The following is a 20459-nucleotide window of genomic DNA, read 5'->3' on the forward strand; positions in this document are numbered from 1 at the left end:
GAAAAATGTCCCTGTTCATGGCAGATAATCTGTAAAGGCAGATCATCTGTGAAGGTCCTTTCCAAGACAAACCATTCTATGATTCTATTATTTTCTTAAGATCTCTTGGGACTTCTTATCTTCTGGAGTTTCTTCTAGGACTATTTGCATATTCTGTCTGAAAAATGCCGACCTATGGTAGCTGATTTTTGGAGCTCTCCTCTTTTGGTAGTCAGAATGTTAGAACTGGGAGGGAGCCTTGTTATAAATTGCAGTCTTTCTGTTATGTTCAGATATTGATTGCAACTTGTCCCACACAGAGTTTATATAGATTTTCATGAAGATTAGGATTTGTTCACTGTTTAAGTATTAAAGAGACGTATTCCACAGCAGATTACTTCCTGTGAATACTTCACTCATGTCTTAACAGACTTTTAATATTCCTCTTTATTTTTGTGGGTGTAAATACATTGCAGAAGACAGTATTTTATTTAGAACGTTTAAAAAGTAGAGGTTTGATAGAAAATATTAACAAACTTTGTTTTTAGGCAACATTTAAAGGATGGATGGAGATCATGTACGCTGCGGTTGATTCTGGAGAAGTGAGTGCAATATAAACTTTGCAGAGTGAAAACAAATATGATTGATGTAACAAATGTGTCTGAATGGCAGTAGAAATAAAGTAAAATATAGAGAAAAATCTAAAAGCTTGATAAATTTTCTGTATAAATCTATGCGCTATATATTAGTTATGTGCATATACTTTAAAAAGTAAAAAAAAGTATAGCAGTAGATTAACACAAAGTATTACTAATTTAATAAGTCATATGAAAATAAAAAAACCTAATGAAATCTGGCTTCCAATTAATTTATGTCACTGAGATCGTACAGATTAGGAAACAAGTTTTTCCTGTGTCTCCAAAAATAACCCAAATCATCAAGTGACATCATCTGCAATAGCTGATCCAGAGCTGCAGACTCTGGAGATCTCAGAAAATAAAATGGCTGAATTTTGCCTGTTTTTATTTTAGTGCTGGTATTTGTTTGCATTTCTGTTTTAGCCAGCTCGTGATTTGTGTAGAGTCCATAGGGGCTGAAATGCTTTTCAGATTTGCACAGTTCTATCAAATTTAGTAGGAATTACATGAAACATCAAATGTCATTAGAGATGAACTGGCAGACAGAAAGGGGAGGAATGGCAGGTTGGTGTATGGAATTACAGACACCTATACTAAATTGATTTTTCAAATTCAAAGATAAGGCAAGTGTAGAAGTTACTGTCCAGTTGTATGCAACTTCTGTTCCTGCTTGGTATTCTGTAATTTGTCTTAGATGTTATTTGTTATATATTGCTGTTTTTCTATGTTACATAGACAGAGAAACAGCCCAAGTATGAGAACAACCTATACATGTATATTTACTTTGTTGCCTTTATCATCTTTGGATCGTTTTTCACCCTAAACTTATTCATTGGTGTCATCATAGATAACTTCAACCAACAAAAAAAGAAGATAAGTATCACTTGTTTAATTTTCACAACACTTCATAGTTCTTGAGAATCCAGAAAATGTATGCAAGAATAAATATGAGTGTCTTGAAAATTCTCATAGTAATAGAAAAAAAAGGCTATTAAGATTTCTTTTTATTCTATTCAAAATAATGAAATAATAGTCTATGGTTTTAAGACATTTGGAATAATTTAAACTTACAGAGTGTCTAAGTGTTTTCCACATCCTGGTACAGCCCAATGATGTGTCGTACATCAGAAAGTTATATATTGTTTTTGTTTACCCTTACAGTGCTGTAACAAAGTTATGTGAAAATGCAGATGACCTAATTCAAGCAAAATGCAAAACTACAAATATCAAAATTGGTAAACAGTAAATGTAGAAGTACTGTGAAGGCCTTCTCAATTACAAAGAGACTAATGCAGACAAGCTGAATGCTGGAATTACTGCTTTGTATTGTAAGGTTAGAGGAGGTTACGAAACTGTCTCAAGTTAGTGAATTTGCAAGAGAAAGAAAATTGTTGATGTTTGAAAACGTACAGTTTTTCTTTTCAACTGAAATTGTTATTCATTGCAACCAAGGATTGTGTCAAGAACTCCAAGAGCGTTTAAAGAGATTAAAATGCAGACTATGATCGCAAATTAAATTCTACTTGCTATTAAAACTATACATGCTGTCTGAGATCTTCAGTAGTCTTATTTTTGTGTATGCATTTGGAGCAGAATCGTATTGGAATATTGATTTTTTTTTTTTATTTTTTCTTTTTTTTTTAAATGAGTGAGCTAAGTAATAGCAAGGCAGTGCATGATTTTTTCATTTGTGATTCTACATGGTTTGTCAGTTTGATTCATTGTCCCAAAAAAAAATACTGCTATACTTACTGCAGTGGAAACTTCCAGTAAATCTTTCCACTTGAGAATGGAGTATGCAGCTTCATATGATGCTGCTTCAGGTCCTTTGAGTTGCTTGTCTGCAGACCCGCATAATAGAAACAGTGAGTTTGAGGTTCCAAACCTGATGACATCTTCATCCTCCAAAATGTTTGCACCTCCCTTGGAAGAAACATCAGGGTCTTCCAGTACTTAAGAGGAAGGTGGTTCAATTTCTTATCCTTGGAGAGGAAGACTAAAGTTATATACTGTGTGCATTTTTTGTCCCTTTGTGCATCCTACTTTCATTGCATTAGTTTCCATGGGGGAAAAAATTCCACTAGCTGTCAAATTCCTAACCATTACATCCAAAGACATATAAAGTGCATCTCATCTTGAGACTGCTATTCTCCCTGTGGACAGCACACTAAGACAATGATGACTTGTTCCCTCTTGATAACCATTACATCAGTGAAGCAGCAGCAATCCCCAGTTAAATGTCAGTTCCTTTTTTAGCTTTTTTTTTTTATTCACCACTGGGTAAAATCTTCTGGCAGAGTCATATCACATTCACACTGTAATCAGCAAATGGGTTTTCTTCCCAAACTCTTACTCTCTAAGAGCTTAATTTTACTTGAATATTTGGCTTAGGAGGAGAACACGCTAAACAGGATCTCTTTTGGCTTCTAAATCTTCATGTCTGTATGTAGCCACAGCTGAAAGACACAAACGCATCTTCATCCAGATTCATCATTACTTTCTTAATAAGAATGACACTGCAGTTCACAAAGTCACAGAATCACTTGTGACTCAAAAATTTGTTTCCAAACATCACTGTTTTGACATCATACATACCTGAAATGTACTTACAAGCAAACACATGAAGAAAAAGAAGTTACTTGTCAACATCAATTGTGTTTCTGACAAGTGTTTCCATATGCACGTTACCCATACCAATCTAGATAGACTTTTTACTCAGACTGCTGACCTTTTATTCAGACAAGAAGCCCCAGAGTAAGTTCATGCTTCTGATGACCTCTGTACAGTGTAGGGGGATGATGAAGCCACATGTACACTGTGGAAGTATTACTGTGGCAAGAAACCATCTGAACTGAAATACCTGTACTCAATGATTAAATGTGCATCCTGAAAAGGAACATCAGTAATTTCTTTGTCCTCATATGGTTTCCCTGAAGGCATATCAGCTCTCAGTGAACCTACCTTTAAAGCTTTTTTATTTCCGGATATTGATTTACAGTGTGGAGTTGATTATGATAGATCTATAAGCATCTATAGAATGTATATTTTTACAAGAGGTTTTTATGCGTATTTATTTGAAGTATTCAGGTTTGTTTGGTTTGGTGGTTTGTTTTTTTTTTTTTACAAATAGATAGAAGTTCTGGGGTTTTTCTCCGTTCCTTAATTTTATTTTTTCATCATGACTTGTCAGATATTTTAGCAGTCTTTGATATAATTGCTATATTTTTTGTTTGGCAACAATGTGTAAGAATGAATACATGGTTCACAGAACCCATGTTCTACAATGCTGCGAATTAATGGATTTAAAGGCTTGGCTGTAATCAGTTCTGTTTTTATTATTTTACCTTGGAGGTCAAGACATTTTCATGACAGAAGAACAAAAGAAATACTACAATGCAATGAAGAAGCTGGGATCCAAGAAACCGCAGAAACCTATACCTAGACCAGCGGTAAGAATGTGTGCTATTCTTGTATCATCTGTAATTGCAGCAGTACATTAATTATCACAATATTTCTCCCTTAACTCTAAAATTGTTTAGGCCTAACTCAAGTTATCTCTATATCCTGAATTGAAACATGTATATATTTCTGTTCTGCCTCAGGAAGCAGAAAATCAAATAATCTGAAGAAATAGAAGCCTGTTGGGTTTTGAGGGGAAAACTTAGAGCTGGCAAATAAACAAGTTACTGCACAATGTTTTTCTTAGATTTTTCATCCTTCTGTTTAGTTATATATTTTGGGAGAGGAAGAAGTAAATGGGAGGGAGGAAAAGGATGCTCATTACTTACAAGATACTAGCACCTTTTCTTTTTTCTCCCCTCAGAACAAATTGCAAGGTCTGGTGTTTGATATTGTAACAAAGCAAGCATTTGACATCACCATTATGGTTCTTATCTGTCTTAACATGGTCACCATGATGATAGAAACAGATGACCAGGGTGAACTGATGCAAAATATTTTATACTGGATTAACTTGGTCTTTGTTGTCCTTTTCACTGGAGAATGTGTCTTCAAGCTGTTCTCACTCCGTTATTATTACTTCACCGTTGGCTGGAATATTTTTGATTTTGTGGTTGTTATTCTTTCAATAGTAGGTAAGAAATTCTTATACTGAAAATGTAGTAAGATGTATTAAATGCTTTATCTCTGTCAAATTTTGGAGATTAAATACTTAATTTCTACTGATTATTTAAGAAACTGAAAGTGTACTTTAGAGTAGTAACTTTCTTAATAATTCTACATGATTTTTAATACTCTTTAATAAGAGTGCCAGAAAATCAGCTCCAATTACCCATAGCAGATAAAATTTATCTCCAATTATAACTTCCACTAATTCCACGGGTAGAGTTGTTCTTTATTCATACTTTGTTTTGGAAGATGTAGTCTGTGATAAAATGTTACCCTTTTAATTCTATTTTTATGTTTCACAGGTATGTTTCTAGCTAAGGTGATTGAAAAGTACTTTGTGTCCCCCACTTTGTTCAGAGTCGTACGACTTGCCAGAATTGGCCGAATCCTGCGTCTCATTAAAGGCGCTAAGGGAATCCGCACTCTGCTTTTTGCTTTGATGATGTCTCTTCCTGCTTTGTTCAACATTGGTCTGCTGCTGTTCCTGGTCATGTTTATCTATGCGATATTTGGCATGTCCAACTTTGCCTACGTTAAGAGGGAAGCTGGTATAGATGACATGTTCAACTTTGAGACGTTTGGCAACAGCATGATCTGCCTGTTTCAAATTACCACATCTGCAGGCTGGGATGGTTTGCTAGCCCCAATTCTTAACAGTGGGGAACCAGACTGTGACCCAAACAAAACTCATCCAGGGAGCTCGGTGAAAGGCGACTGTGGCAACCCTTCTGTTGGGATTTTCTTCTTTGTCAGCTACATTATCATATCATTTCTGGTAGTGGTGAACATGTACATTGCTGTGATTTTGGAGAACTTTGGTGTTGCTACTGAAGAAAGCGCTGAACCCTTGAGCGAGGATGACTTTGAGATGTTCTATGAAGTTTGGGAAAAATACGATCCAGATGCCACACAATTCATAGAATATGAGAAATTGTCTGATTTTGCAGCTTCTCTGGATCCTCCTCTTAATATACCAAAACCAAACACAATTCAACTTATTGCAATGGATCTGCCCATGGTAAGTGGTGACAGAATTCACTGCCTTGACATCTTGTTTGCTTTCACAAAGCGTGTTTTGGGGGAAAGTGATGAGATGGACGCCCTCAGAATACAGATGGAAGATCGGTTTATGGCAGCCAATCCATCTAAAGTCTCTTATGAACCAATTACAACCACATTAAAACGAAAACAGGAGGAAGTGTCTGCTACTATCATTCAGCGTGCTTACAGACGTTACCTATTAAGACATTCAGTAAAGAAACTTTTGTTTATGTATCGGAAGGATGGAGGTGATCTGTTTATCAGAGAAGATATGATTATTGGTAAGCTGAGTGAAAACTCATCTCCAGAGAAAATGGATATGTCTGCGTCTTCCACATCTCCACCTTCTTATGATAGTGTAACAAAACCAGAAAAAGAAAAATACGAAGATGACAAATCGGAAAAAGAAGACAAGGGAAAAGACAGAAAAGGAAATAAAAAGTGAAAGACAAAGAGGTTGTGCATGATGAATGTTCACAAGCCTGATGAAATTTACATTAATAGGCCTCTTATTGGAGGATTATGCCAAAATTACAAGTTTTTACATATTTACCCACTGCTACAGTCAGTGCCTGTACAAAGACAATGACCCTTCACTAACAAACTCTTGGTCTGTAACAGGGAAACAACTTTGCAGAAGAAAAGCTTTCATTATCAGCTGGCGCTAATGGAGAGGAAAGAAAGTTTCTACTTGGACTGTAGGAACCCTTAATGGAGTGCATACCAGTCCTGATGAGTCTATATTTTTGTGGAATAAGTACATCCATTGTGTACATTTCATCTCCTACGTATGTTCTCTGTGTGTCAGGGTTTTTTCGTGATCTCATTTGCTTTAATTCATATACTGCTACTTGTAATTCTGCTGTGCTGAGAAAAAGAACCCCTAAATACTCTTGTAGAGGAAAACTGTCAAGAATATGTAATTATGGCATCGTAATGTGAGCATAGTTCTCCTCAAACCACTTCTAAAAGCAGAAAACCAAAATTCCAGACTATTGAACCTCAGGATCTAGATCAAATAACAGCAAATATAAAAAAGAACTGAGTATAGATAGATAATTTATCAGAAAAGAGAACAAGGGGATAAATTTCACAGAAAAGAGATTGGTAGTTTAGTCTCTTGTTTTTAATATGCTTATGTTTGATGCTTCTTAGTAATTCTTAATTTATTATACAGTCTATTTCAGATGCAGTGATTTAAAGAAAGGATGCTACACGCACAACTGCTGTTTTGAAAAATGTGAAACTATGAAGAAAACAGTTAAGAGTCCACGATATCTCATAATTTCTGAGATTTTTAAGCAGTTCTTTCACAGAAAAGCTGCGAATGCCAAATTGTGCCTACAGGGAGTTACTGAAATAAAGTGGTAGTGGTTTTTTTTTGTTTTTTTTTTTAATCATAGGCCCTGTAATTTCATGAGTAGCTTCCATATGTTATTCCAAAGTCATGTTTCTATACTTCTTATTTCACATGAATATATCCCACTTAGGACATAATAAAAACTACGTGAATAAATTGATAGCAAATTACTTTTTGGGACAAGTTCTACCTGAATGTATACCTCAGACTTAAATTTCCATGCTTTGGAAGTGTTGGGTCATGCCAGAGACACAAAATATGTATATCAGATGTGGTTTTGACCCCACTATGGCACTTCAGTTAGGTTTCCACTGTATGTAGTGCAATCTTCTATAGAAAACTGAGATGATCAAAAGGATGTACTTAAATCAGCTTTGTCCTGCATTGTGGTTTATATGACTTTTTATCCTCAAGGCTGACACTACATATGTGAGTAAAAAAATCCTTTGTTGTTTAATCAATTGTTTTACACAGTGGTACCTGTTTGAACAAAGAGACAGTGACCCAAGTACTGTATTTATTGCAGCACATATGTACCCTAGTAAGTGTAGCTTCTAACATTGCGATAGATAATACGATGTATTCTGTAATACTCCAAATAATTGGGAAGCTTTAACTAATGCATGCTTGCTGCTATTATCGTACAGCTATTAAAGTCTAAGAAGGGAAGACATGAGTGGTAAAAAGGAAAAAACTGTTCGAGACCATCATTCCTCATACCAGTAAGCAATAGTTTGCTGCTATTATAGATTTTATTTTGTTTTAGTTTTGTAATCAGCAAATATGCAGTAAATAACCAGACTAAACAGGAGAAATACATTGCTTTAAATGTGGGGCTGGAAAAAACTTTTGTAATATATATTGATCTATTCTTGTTATTTTGAAAATAGTTTTATTTTGTAACATTTTATACTTACAAGAAACTACACATGCCTTCATGTTGTTAGTAATTTTTATTGCTACTTGTGACACTTCAGTGTTGGAAAACCTAAGATACAATGTGAATTGGTAATTGCAAGTTTCTGCTAATTTTATGGAACATATTTTAATAAGGAACAATTTCAAAAGAAATGGACAGCACAGTTCTTTTTCTGAGGAATACGAAGGTCTTTGTATGTTAAACAAGATAGAAGGGTTCTTTTGAAATTATAATCCTATCTGTCAATTTTCAGGGTAATCTTAAATCATAGAAACTGCTTTTCCCCAGTGTTAGTCTCACACTGTCTGCTTTTCTTGTTGGTTCATACTGCAATAGTAGCGCTTTGAATATAATTTGTTATTCAAAATCTTTCTTCTTGAGAATGAATAGTGAGCTTGTGCAATGGACAGTGGAATACCTTGTATTTCTTACAAAAGAACTGGAATATAGATGGGCTCCTGCTTTTATAGAAACTATTGGCTCATATTGTACTGATGAACTGCATGCAGGAAGTTGTTTTTCCAAAAATAAGTGCATTGCTAACAACCCAAAAAAATAAAGGTAACCTTTTTATGTACTTGTTTTAGTCTTTGTGTTTTTATTGTATGAAGTTTATATAGATTAACAAGTAATGGTTGGTAAAATTATTTACCAATTATTAATATTATTTTCAATTTTGTTGGTAAAATTAAGGGAGAACCACTTTAGCAATGAGGCAATGTGTTTTAGACACCTAGATAACATGTTGCTTTATGACTATGATCAATATCAACTCGTCATGATCTAGATGAAATGAAATGCTTATGTTGCCCTTACCAGAGAAGTTTTTTCTAAAATCCATTCCAACTGTGTGGGTTCTTGTCAGATTTTTACAAGTTGCCTGGGAAGAGCTCCAATGTTGTCCTTTGGTGGCCAAGTCTAATGGAGGATGTCTCCGCATTTTTGCTGAGCACTGGATCCAACAGACACTGTTCACCCTGGGGGGGGGTGGCCTGGGATCTGCCACGGAAATAAACCTCCAAGGAGATAACAGAATCACTCTCATTGCATTTACCCTCAGGAAATCAATGCTTGCCAGGAGAAGGGAAAAAGACCTGTTAGAATTGTTGACGCTCTCGCCAGCAGCTATCTTCAGGCAACTGATGTCTTTACAGGGCCTAACAGGCACAGTCTCCAGCAAGAGGTCACTACATACAGGTGGTAGGATTTTGGGGCAGGGTGTGCACAGGTGGACCTGTGCATGGAGTAAGTAATGCATTCATTTCCAGTCTCATTTCTGTTGTGAAGAGTAGCTGCTGTATGCTTGGGCCAATATAGCTAACAGGAAAAAAAAAAGCACAGCTATGCTGTGCTTTGAAGGACAATATGTATGGTTTTAGTAACTGTATCTGATTTGAATTAAAACTTTTTTTTTTTCCCCAAATCCAGAATAGTTACTGGTTTATTATCTCAGTGGCTAACAATAATTACAAAATCTAATAATGTAAATGCTTAAAAAAAATCTAGGATTTGATTTTTTTTTTTAATACTCATGAATTGCTGTTTAAAGAACAATTTGTTTTTAAGTCATTGCTAGACAGGTACGTAACTTAAAGCTCTATGTGGAATAAGCATGAAATGTGTACCTAATATTTTTTTCTACAAATTTGGTAGTGAGCAGAAGTATATGAAGTCATTTATAAAATTATTTTACCCTATAAAATGTCTATCATTGTTAAAGTTATGTTTCTTGATATCATAATCCAATTGAAGTCACTATCCATTTTTGTTGACTCAAATTCTAAACTTTTTGCTCCTTCGAAGATAATACATTAATTTGCAGATATATTAATGTGCAAATTTCAAGTGTATATATTTGAATAAACTTCTATCTTTTTATGTACCTTTGAAATTATTCCAGCATACCTGGAAGTTATTTGCCTTTATGGAAGACACAGTTGACTTGCAGTCTTCCTCCTTAACCTGCAGGTATAAAATATATTAATGTTTTAATGGTGATATAAGACAGATGTTTCTGTGTAATGGGCCAGTCATATATCAGTATGCAAAACATTAAGTAGAATTCCTAGAACAGGAGGACACTGCATTCTTACTGTCCTAGTTCACAGAGAATGAAAAAATAGTAAGAAAGGCTCCCTTAAAATGTTCTCAGAAATGGGCTTTCTTTACTCTCTCCTATCCACCCAATATTTTATTTTATGAAGGTGCCCCCCTCCCAACACCCACCTGGCAACCCCCACCCCAACTATAGTAGGACATAGAAGGGAAAAAGTTCTGGTTTTTTTTAAATCTTTGCCTTACTCAACTCTATAGCAAAACTCTATTTCACTTCTGAAGACAACACTTCTGCACGCAGCATGCAAAATTACTTGTATTGTAAAAATATGAAAGGGAAAGATGGCAGGGGGAAGGGATGGGATAATGCTCATTCACTTTTTTTGTAAAGAGGAGTCAAATATATTCTGGGGGTTGTTTGTATTATTTTAAAGCAGAAATTTATATTGATGAGTACCATAAATACATCAGATTCAGTAAAAGAGCATCTCCTCCCACTGGTAGCAGCACAGGATTTATGATAAATCACTAAGCCCGTCTGCCTCCAGTAGAGGGCACAGACATCTGCCACATGATCGTGGTTCTGTGCCTGCTGCCTTCAGCCGCAGAAAGGATCAAGAATTACGAATTGCGGTCACAGGCGCAGGAGATAGCTTATAGCTTTGCAGAGAATTTATAGATTTTATACTGGTTTTGTTCTAGTGAACTAATGAAGCTACAACATGGTCATTCGGCTTGTTGTGTAATGATTGCTTTGTTTGTAATACTTCTGTGACTGGAACAGTAGTTTTGGATTTAGGTTCTGTGCCCTATAGAGCATATGGCCCTATATCCAGACCTGACACCACATTGGCTAAGAACTGCCACATTCTCTGTACTTACTAAAATATAGCTGAAGGGTGTAGACGCACTGGGGAATTCCACAGATTTAGCTTAACTTTTAGTAATAGGCATTATTAATTTATCCCATGGTGCACCTATAAAACAGCTCCAACCTTCTAAAAGAGTCACAGATGAAAGCGTCTATCTCATTTTCAGGGCAAGCAGTCATAAATAATACGAAATATTATTAAAAAATGCTCTTTTTTTGACATAGAAAATTCTTATGATATTCATTCTATAGTATATATTCAGAAAGGCTTAAGTGGCTTTATAATGCATTAGCAGAAGTAATCTGAAATCTCTGCAGTGTAGGAATAGTCAGTGGCTCACAAACCTCTGCATTAGCAACATCATTTCCAGTGGGGGATGGTACCCATTGCTTTCATTCTCTGAGCACAGCTAGGTTTTTGTCTATGTGATACAGCATGAAGTCTCTGTTACTTAGCATATTTTATTTTTCCTTGTTGATCAGTGAGAGCTGTTGCTCAGTGAAACAGCCATACTTGTGTGCTTGCTTTAAAAAAAAAAAATACTGCAGTGTAACCCAAGCAAAGTAAACTGCGGAACATTCTCATCCCAGAGAGGAGAAATTGCATGCTGAAGCACACATGATCTCTGCTGCAAGAAAAGCTTTTGATGAAAATAAGGAATGACATTTCATAAACAATTTATAACAATCAAAACCAGCAGTGCCAGACATGCTCTGCACTCGCGTTTTCTATTGTCTTAAAAGCATGTTACTTTACCAGTAATCTTGATAATAATCTTTGTAGAATCTGTCAGCTGGTTAAAGAGCCCAATGATATGTTTTTCAGAAAATGTATGTTTGAAACAGAATGTAATAAGCTGTTTTAATTTTCAAAGTAATAAGTAGCCATAATATTCATGTTCAAAAATGAGAATTACATGCTGTATTGCTATTTGCAGTATTGCTTTATAAAAATGTCATACTTGCAGATTCCATAGCAACGCCTGTCATTTGGTACTTTTGCCAAACTATACAGTAGCTTTATGCCCATGTTCTACAGCAATACTTGCATTAATATCTGTATATAATGTTTAGTAAAAACTGCATCTGCATCCACCACATAGGGCAAACTGGAATATAACAGCAATGTTAATGGTCTCAGGCAGGCAAAAAGTTAAAATATTGTCTCCAATAATAGGCATTGTGAATCCCTGTAACTTTTCTCTTGTCTTAACAGTTCATGCAGCATTCCTGCAAATACTAGTATATTTGTTATTTATATATAGGAATGTAACAATAATAATAATATCATATTGTATAACCCCTGGGGTTCAAGGTGCTGGAAGGAAGCCATGCATTCAGACAAATGGACTTGGGATTTCGGGGTTGAATATTGAATATATATGTCTCACTAATTGCGAAAAGCTTGTCTCAGAAATCTTTTTGCAGCACTTTTTTCTGCATCTAAGATTAAACATAAGTCACTATATTTAATATTATGGTTGATGATTAATATTTATAGAATACCAATATGTTGCTTTTTCCATTAATAGTTGAAATTAGTGGAAGACAATAATTGGCATATTGTAAAAGCTAGCTATTGGAAGTTGTATAAGTTTAGCGAAATAGGGCAAGCATTAATAATATTTAATGGATCTTTCTGTAGGAAAAGAATGTAAGTGCTTCTAACTGTTATCAAGTCCATTGGCAATCAGTCAAGAATAAATTAGCCTACACCTGACTACCAAAGTTAGACTGCCATGTCATTGACATGATAATCCAAATTAATTAACAATAATACTATGCCTATTCACTGATTAACTAATAGAAATATAAAAAAAAAAAACCACTGACAACTGCAAAATACAGAGAGAATTTGTTAGTTTTAGCTTACCTACATTACTGTAAAACAAAAAATAACAAAAATAACCCCACTTTAAAGCTTCTCTTGTATTAAGACTTTCTGGTTTTGTGTATAAAATGTGGATTTATGCAGGATTCTAAATCATTAAAATGCATAGGTTAGCTGTGTAAAATATAGCATCTCTAATAGCTTGATTTCTGTGTACTTTCTTGATTTATTGTCAATTCTCTGTCAATATAAGAAGTGAAATGAATGCAATTACTTCAGGTACATTAGACCCATCTTTCCAAGGCAGTATTTTAAAACTGCTTTTTAATAAAATATATAGTTAAGGTGTACAGAATGTGTACTGTGCTTTTTCTAAGTTGTCATTGTTATTGTTTCAACAACCAATGATTGGGACTCTTTCAAAAGTAATATTTTTTAGATTTTTTCTTTTTTTTTTTTTTTTTTTTTTTAATCAATGGCTTTTACCAAAATCTTTTCCTGTAATTTTTCAGGGGATAGAATTAAGTGCCACACTGGAAAAAAGGTGCTTATTGCTTTTAGATGTTATTCTATTTTTGCAAATATTTGTTTTTATAATGTTTCTTTAATATTAAAGTATGTCAGCTTGCAAAAACAGTTGATTTGACACTGTGCTGTCTGTGATGATCAAGACAAAGACAATTTGTGTGTTGTCATCACATTAATTATATACTGTATTACGCAAAAAGTCTGGTTCTGTTGCCTTGCCTGGTTTCCTGACTTTTACCTTTTGTCATTGACAGTGTTTTCATATATACTGTAAATGTTACAATGTTTAAAAAAGATTTCCCTGAAGCCTGGGAAGCCAGGTCTAAGGTTTGATTAGTTAGGGAGCTCAAAAATAGTAACCATATTGAGATATTTTTGAGGGCCTGATTTCATAACAAATCCAGAAAAGAACATGTAAAAAACTTATTCTTTTGCTAAAAAGGAAAAAAAGTAAAAATTGGAAAAACGTTAAAATACAATCTGTTGACTTCTTGTTTTTCTCCCTTATCTCAGAATAGTAGAATTTTTCAGAGGACAACCACTTGATGAAAGCCCAGGAAAAATGGAGATGCCTGAACACAGTGAATATTAAAACTTCTCATGAGGATCAGGTCTACTCATATAACAAAGTTTGAAAGATAAGAATTCAGAAATTCATACTCACTTTAGGAACTGTTTATCTATGAAGGCAAGGGCTGCAGGTGTGTGTAGGTGGTGTAATGTTCAAGACTAGTAAAGGAAATGTTTTTAAGTATTTTAACATCCCAAAAGCAGTCATCGGGGTGTTGCGTAAGAATTTAATCTGAAATGTGTCATTCTCAGTATGAATTTTCTCATAGACTTCTGCTCTAAGTTTCTGTTTGTGTAGGTGAAACGCATTTGAAATGCATGTCTGTTTGGAATTCAAACAAGATATAGTACTTTTTGTTCAAATACTCAATAAGTAGTCTGCTTTTGGAGAAAGTGTGAGTTGGTGTACCATAGCATGCTCCATCTCAAATCCCATTTCAGATACCCAAAATCTTAGTCCTCAAGTTTTGGGTTTAGGATATCAAGATCAGTTAAAAGATATATTAGAAGGCCAACGGTAATTGAACCAAAAACTGGATTACATTACTTCATGTGAGTTCTCTTATCTTTCTCAATTCTGATACTACTTCTCTCCAAAGGTAAAGAATTACTGAATTTTTGAAATGCATTTGTAACAGTTGGGGAAAAAAAACCAAACAAAACCAAAACCAAAATACAAACCAGTTTCAAAATTAATGAAGCACTCATTTGATATGAAGCGGTTGATACATTTACTTTAAATGCCACATCTAAGAGCCTACACCTGTTTCTCTAGACATAGGGGTTTTTTTCTTCTGACTTTAAGGTGGCTCTAGTAGAGTATAATGCAGTCTCCATCTTCTTTTCATCTCCTTCCTGCTCTGTTCCCAGTGTGCCTTTCAAGCAGGAAGACCAGAAATCAATATATTGCAGCAGATGGTTCAAACAGTGGAGCTGAAGAGTAATTGGATCAGCTGTAGCAGTTATTTCACATATGACAGCACAAGCAAATGGTGGTAGGTAACCTCACTGTCAAAAAGACTTCAGCAGCAATTAGAATAAATGTTAAAGAGAGAAGAAATAAGAAATTGTTATTCAGAAAAATAAATTAGAGACAAGTGAAGTTTTTTAGGTTTTATAAGTAATTGTATTCCATGTAGAACTATAGTTTTGTGCATATATTCTTTGAAAAGCAGATGTACAGCATAGTACTCAGCCATCCCTCATGGGGATAGAAGGCGACCTAGAAGTAATTTTAAAAATCTTTGCAATGTGACAAAACTACTACCTCACAATTTCCTGTTAACTGTAAGCAGAAGCAGATAATAGTTCATACTTAGAAACTAATAACCAACTTAATTCCTGCTTTTCTTTGGTTTTTTTTTCAGATAGATACATTGTACATTGGTTCCATTCTTGTATAACATGTCCCATCTGATGAAAGTGATAAGGACTTTTGGAAAGTATCCGGTTTGTTCATAACCTTGTGAGAGTTTCTTTAGGTTTGACTACATTTTCTTAACAGTTTCAAGAGTAGAGTTGAATGTCAGGGCAATTTCAGCTACAAACCTCTTTGGCACTTTACAAGTTTTCTCATGGTTCCAAAAATCTTACTAGTATATACAGCATGAAGTATATTAAAAAAAAAAAAAACAAAAAAAAAAAAAAAAAAAAAACAAAAAAACAAAAAAAAACAAAAAAAAACCAAAAAAACAAACAAAAAAACCCCAACAAGAAGTAGAATCTGGCAGAGCCTAATTTAAATTTCTACTCTGAGATACTGGTCTGGAAAACCTTCCTTGACATACCAGCTGGTATCTGTCTTTCAGCACGCCAAAACCAACAGCACACCATCTTAATCGTTCAATATGTCTCTTTGGAAAAGCACAACAGTTTACAAGTCTGAGTTGGCAAACTCAGTTGTGGATGAGGGTAGGTGTGCAGAGTAGGGATAAACAGAAAGGAAAAGAACAGAACAAAGCTGGGCAGTAACTTCTGTTCCAAACTGTGAAAGACTGAAATAGCTGAACTGGTTTATGACTAGTATTATAGGCAGTGCACTGTTTCATTTATCATTAAGCAAAATGATGTAATAAAATCACAAGTCCACTGAAAATGTGAAAGTGTGTCAGTTTGGTTTCATTGAAGTTCTTCTTTAGGATAAGGGGTATTGAGCAATCGCACAGCTTTCTTTGTATGTTTAAAATGTGTGCTCAAGAGTTCATGGCTGCATCTGATCAGTTTATCAAGGCATTACTGCAAATTTGTCCAAAATAATCTAGATCTATTACTGTCACTTACACTGACACATCATGATTCATTAGTACTATTACAGATGATAGTGCAGAGTATTTCACTTAGCACTCTGTATCACTACCCTTTCCTAATCTTAGTTGTTCTTAACTAGGAGAGGAGTTGGGTCAGCTCATTGGTTTTATCAGCACTGTGGCCTATGACTTTTACAAACTCCAGAACTGCTCCCTTTCAAAAAGGAGTAAAGCCAGGGGGACACTTATATTTTAATATAACTGAAGAATATCATAAGTGGCTGAAAAATCTGCTAGGATACACTGCCAGTTTAGCAGTTCCTTCACAATGCAGGTGAAGGCATTTGGGAAAGCTTTGTCAAAGTGTTTTTGAAAATAATTTGTTATAGTGCTGTTAGGTACTTTTAATGTCCAGGAGTTCACACTGAACTCCTGATTCAGTGTGAAAATAGTATGAGTGATACTGACAACCATAACTTTTATAAAGCTGGTTATCATACAATCATAATTTCATTTAAGTGGGTATATTTTATGTATCTGTGGCTTTCTCCTTCCCTCCTTAAATTTCTTAAGAACTCTTTGGTGAATAAGATCTGGTGCCGATGACTCACTGTGATTTTTGTTTCAGTAGCATTTCTGACAGCTGACATCTCTGAAAGTGTCCCTTCCTTACTAATTGTCAAGTAGAAGGTCTAAATTAGGCCATAGTTTCACAAACATATTTAACTGCCATAAGGTGCCAATGTAAGTGAAAAAAGAAGCCCTGCCCTTCCTTTTGCCCTAGGTTAGCACAACCATTTGTGTTGCCCTACAACAGACTAGATTGAAGAACTGAAAACTCAGTGAGAACAAAAAAAGTTTATCTTTGACCTAGATAAATTTCTTATTTGATTCATGACTCCAAAAATGCTTGTGGTAGACAGAAGGGAGCTGGACAGCAGTGAGCAATGCCCTTTTGTACTAGTTCTGTTTTTGTGAAACTGTGACTTTGGATATGTCTTGGTGGCCCCTGAAGCCAAAGCCTTGATGATTTCCTTACCTCCTAGAAGAGAATTAAAATTACAATGTAAGTAAGAAAGCATCTACATTATGAGAATTAAAAATCAGAATTCAGACTCTGTGGTATCCTGTGTCAAAATAGCAATGTAGGTCAAACCCAGATCTGTGTATGTTCGTTTTACAATACTCTATACCCTTGACATAATCTGTTCGTAAAAAGAAGAAATTTGTTAGCTAAAATTGATATCTTTTCATTTTTTTAATATGGATGAAAATTCAATTTTGATCTCCATTGAACCTCACCTTGTGAAATGAACTCATTTTGCCAAAGTAGAAATTTTTCATATCAAGAAGATAATATTAATCAAAATTCTCAAATGCTATTTGGTTTGAAAATTATATATGATTAATTTATTTTGGTCTCTTCTATTTAAAATGGTAGCCATTTGCCAATGAAGTCCACTAAGAGAAATTCAGTTGGCTCCAGAAAGTGCTGCCCCTTAAAGCAGGATTTTGCCAAGATGTGAAACAGCAGCTCCAACTGAGTCCAATGCTTGAGCAGAGGCTGGAAGATAGGTATCACTAGTTAACCTGCTTCACCATCCTCTCATGATTCTGTGATTCCCAGGAGCATGACTGCTGCATACTACTCAAAATCCATACCCATGCTATCTTCGCCTCTATGAAAATGCTTGATGGCTTGTAGATTAAACATCAAATAACATGGTGTATTGTTATATTTTTTCTGAACTGTTTTTTTTTACCGTAATTTCTAAGTTATAAACTAATGCACGTAAAAACCAAACCAAAACAAAAAAACCCAAACAACACATCTTTCAATCTTTGGGTAATGAAAAACCGTCAATGGACACCTAATATTTCAAGTTTAAATTATTTAAAGAACATCATTGTCTGGTACTGCATTGTTATAAGCTGTGTCAACAATATAGATTATGTCCTCTCATAACAGCTCTAATGTGGTTCTCTAAGTTTAATTATAATAATTAAAATATACAGGAGTAGCTTTTGCTTGCATAGCTTCATTTTCCATGCCTTCTACTGCAGCTACTTTTATAGCCTCAAATGTGTGATGCAAAATTTCTTAATTGTGTCTTTCAATCATTTCACTTCCAGTACAGGAATTATTTTCTTCTATGTTCTTCTAGCCAGAAAACTGCTTTCTTGTTCTTTCAGCATCTTAATCTCAGTAATCTCTGTATTTGTCACCTCCAAAGTAGACTTCTGCATGTGCAGCTACTGATCTATCAGCCACTCATTTCATCTGTCCTTCAAAGAAATAAAAGAAGTGTAGTTGATCGATTTCACTAACTCCAAAGTGATATTTAAACCTGGGTCCTTTATAGACCTTCTTGGAAGACACCTCTCCTCACCTAATTTTGCCACAAAAAATTAGGCAAAAGCATGACTACAGTGCAGTCAATAAATAGTGCCACCTTTTAAGATGTGCGCAAAGCTTCTAAAAGCAGTGGGTTTTGACAATGAATGTTTAGGGGACTTACCGGTAGAGGAAGCCAACACAGGCTTCTTCCATTTTAGAAGAGGACTTTGCTCCATTTCCAAGCAGAGAAATTTTATCTATTACTCAGTTGTAGTATATACAACTCTCTTTTTGTCTGACATGAAAAGGTACCTTGGCAGGGAGACAGCGAGATGGCAGCAGGATGGGTGGGTTAAGGCAGAGACAGTGACATAATGAGGTAGGAGGAGAACTCATCATCGTGGCTCAGCTACAAAATGTATGGAAGCAACTACCATAGACAACTGATGTGATAGCTGTGGCATGGGATAGCTGCATAAAATCTAGGGTTGGGGATAAGATGTCTTCCATTCAGTGAATTTACTTTCAAGTTGACTTTCATCTTTCATTTGTGTTCTCCTGTATTATTTACTCCATGAAAATCTGTAAATTTTTAGACTCTCTAAAAATAAAATTGGTAGGTTGGGTTTCTTTCTGGATTTTGAGCATGCATAAGAAATTACTAGCAAAGAATACGTAGAATCTGGGGATTAATATTATTTCCTCTTTAGGATTTGCATAACTTGGAAGTGCATCATGCATAACTATCTTTGCCATAGCCATATTTTCCAGAGATCAGTAGAGGGGTTTTTTTAAGGGCTTTTTATTCAATAAAAGAAAGGTAAGTCTTTGAATTCTAATGAATGTTTTCTGAAGCAAAATGTCTCCATGACTTTTTCTATAAAATAGGCTGTGTACATGTTTATCACTATGCAGGGTTTTGGTTGGGTTTTTTTGTTTGTTTGAATGATTTTTTGTTTTGTGCTGGTTTTGGGTTTTCTGTTTGTTTGTTTATCAGGACAGATAATAATATTAAGATGTATTGCCCCATGAGGTGGTTTTCTTTGTAACATCTTGCTACTCCACCTCTAATGGTGTTTTATCACTTTTAACTGCCTCAACCTACCAACCTTAGTCATGCCATCAGGAAGCAGGTCGTACCTAAGCTGAATGCAAAGATTCACAAATGGTGATTTTTTTTAAGTCAACCTGAGTTATCTCACATTTGTGAGCAACAGTGAGAGGTTCTCCCTCTCTCCCTTGAAATCCTTATCAATCATTAAATTTAAGAAATTCAGCTTTTGGCAATAAACCTTTTGGTAAAGGGCATGCGTAAATTCGCTTCTTTGAATAACCATTGTTCCCAATATGAATATCTAACCCATGCATTGGAAAATAGTTGATTATCCCAATTCATACCTATATGCAGTAATTACGTATACTTCTTAAGCTAATAAAACAATAAAAATATATTATCTTAGCTTTGAAGGATTTAGTCAAAATATTGCTCCCTTACAAATGAATAGAATCATCCTCCCTCATCTTTGGGCTCTCTGCCATGATTCCTGAGTATGGCAAAAAATTAGACTGAAGGCTTTAAAATTAGATCCTACCTCTCTCTGCACAAGTGCTGTGAAACTGGAAAAATAACTCACTTGGAAGCCAAGCTCAGTACATAAACCAAAATTTGGGGGGCTAAACTGGAGAGAGACTGGATTAATTCTGCAGAATGCTTGCTGAGCAGGGGGGTAATTTTTGGAAGCAGTCAGCCAGCACGCTCTGCAGCAGTTTGCAGGTGTTGTTAGGGCAGCAGCCTTTTGCAGTTTGTGCTCTCAGAAATCCACTGATTTTGCTGATGCATTTTAAGCGAATATTGAGGAATGCAATAAACTCTTGATTCCTTAGGGGCTTATGAGCATAAATTAACACTATGAAGTGCAGAGGTATGAACTGGCTAAAATTATGTCTTCTTTACT

At 35.1% G+C, this 20459-nt stretch overlaps 1 protein-coding gene across 3 annotated transcripts in view; it reads left to right on the plus strand.

Annotated features, from left to right (window-relative positions):
• The window catches only part of LOC115608647 (sodium channel protein type 2 subunit alpha-like), a 73059-nt gene extending 64417 nt beyond the window's left edge, over positions 1–8642 (plus strand). For 2 of the 3 annotated variants that reach the window (XM_030487805.1, XM_030487807.1), the window contains exons 23-27: positions 528–581; positions 1353–1490; positions 3962–4066; positions 4441–4711; positions 5048–8642. In XM_030487805.1, the coding sequence (XP_030343665.1) occupies positions 528–581; positions 1353–1490; positions 3962–4066; positions 4441–4711; positions 5048–6231 (1752 nt within the window). In that variant the 3' untranslated portion in view covers positions 6232–8642. The remainder of the gene's footprint in view (positions 1–527; positions 582–1352; positions 1491–3961; positions 4067–4440; positions 4712–5047) is intronic. The other variant, XM_030487806.1, reaches the window with a different exon arrangement.
• Positions 8643–20459: the final 11817 nt, after the last annotated feature.

Source organism: Strigops habroptila, chromosome 5 (assembly GCF_004027225.2).
Source record: "Strigops habroptila isolate Jane chromosome 5, bStrHab1.2.pri, whole genome shotgun sequence".
NCBI lineage: Eukaryota > Metazoa > Chordata > Aves > Psittaciformes > Psittacidae > Strigops > Strigops habroptila.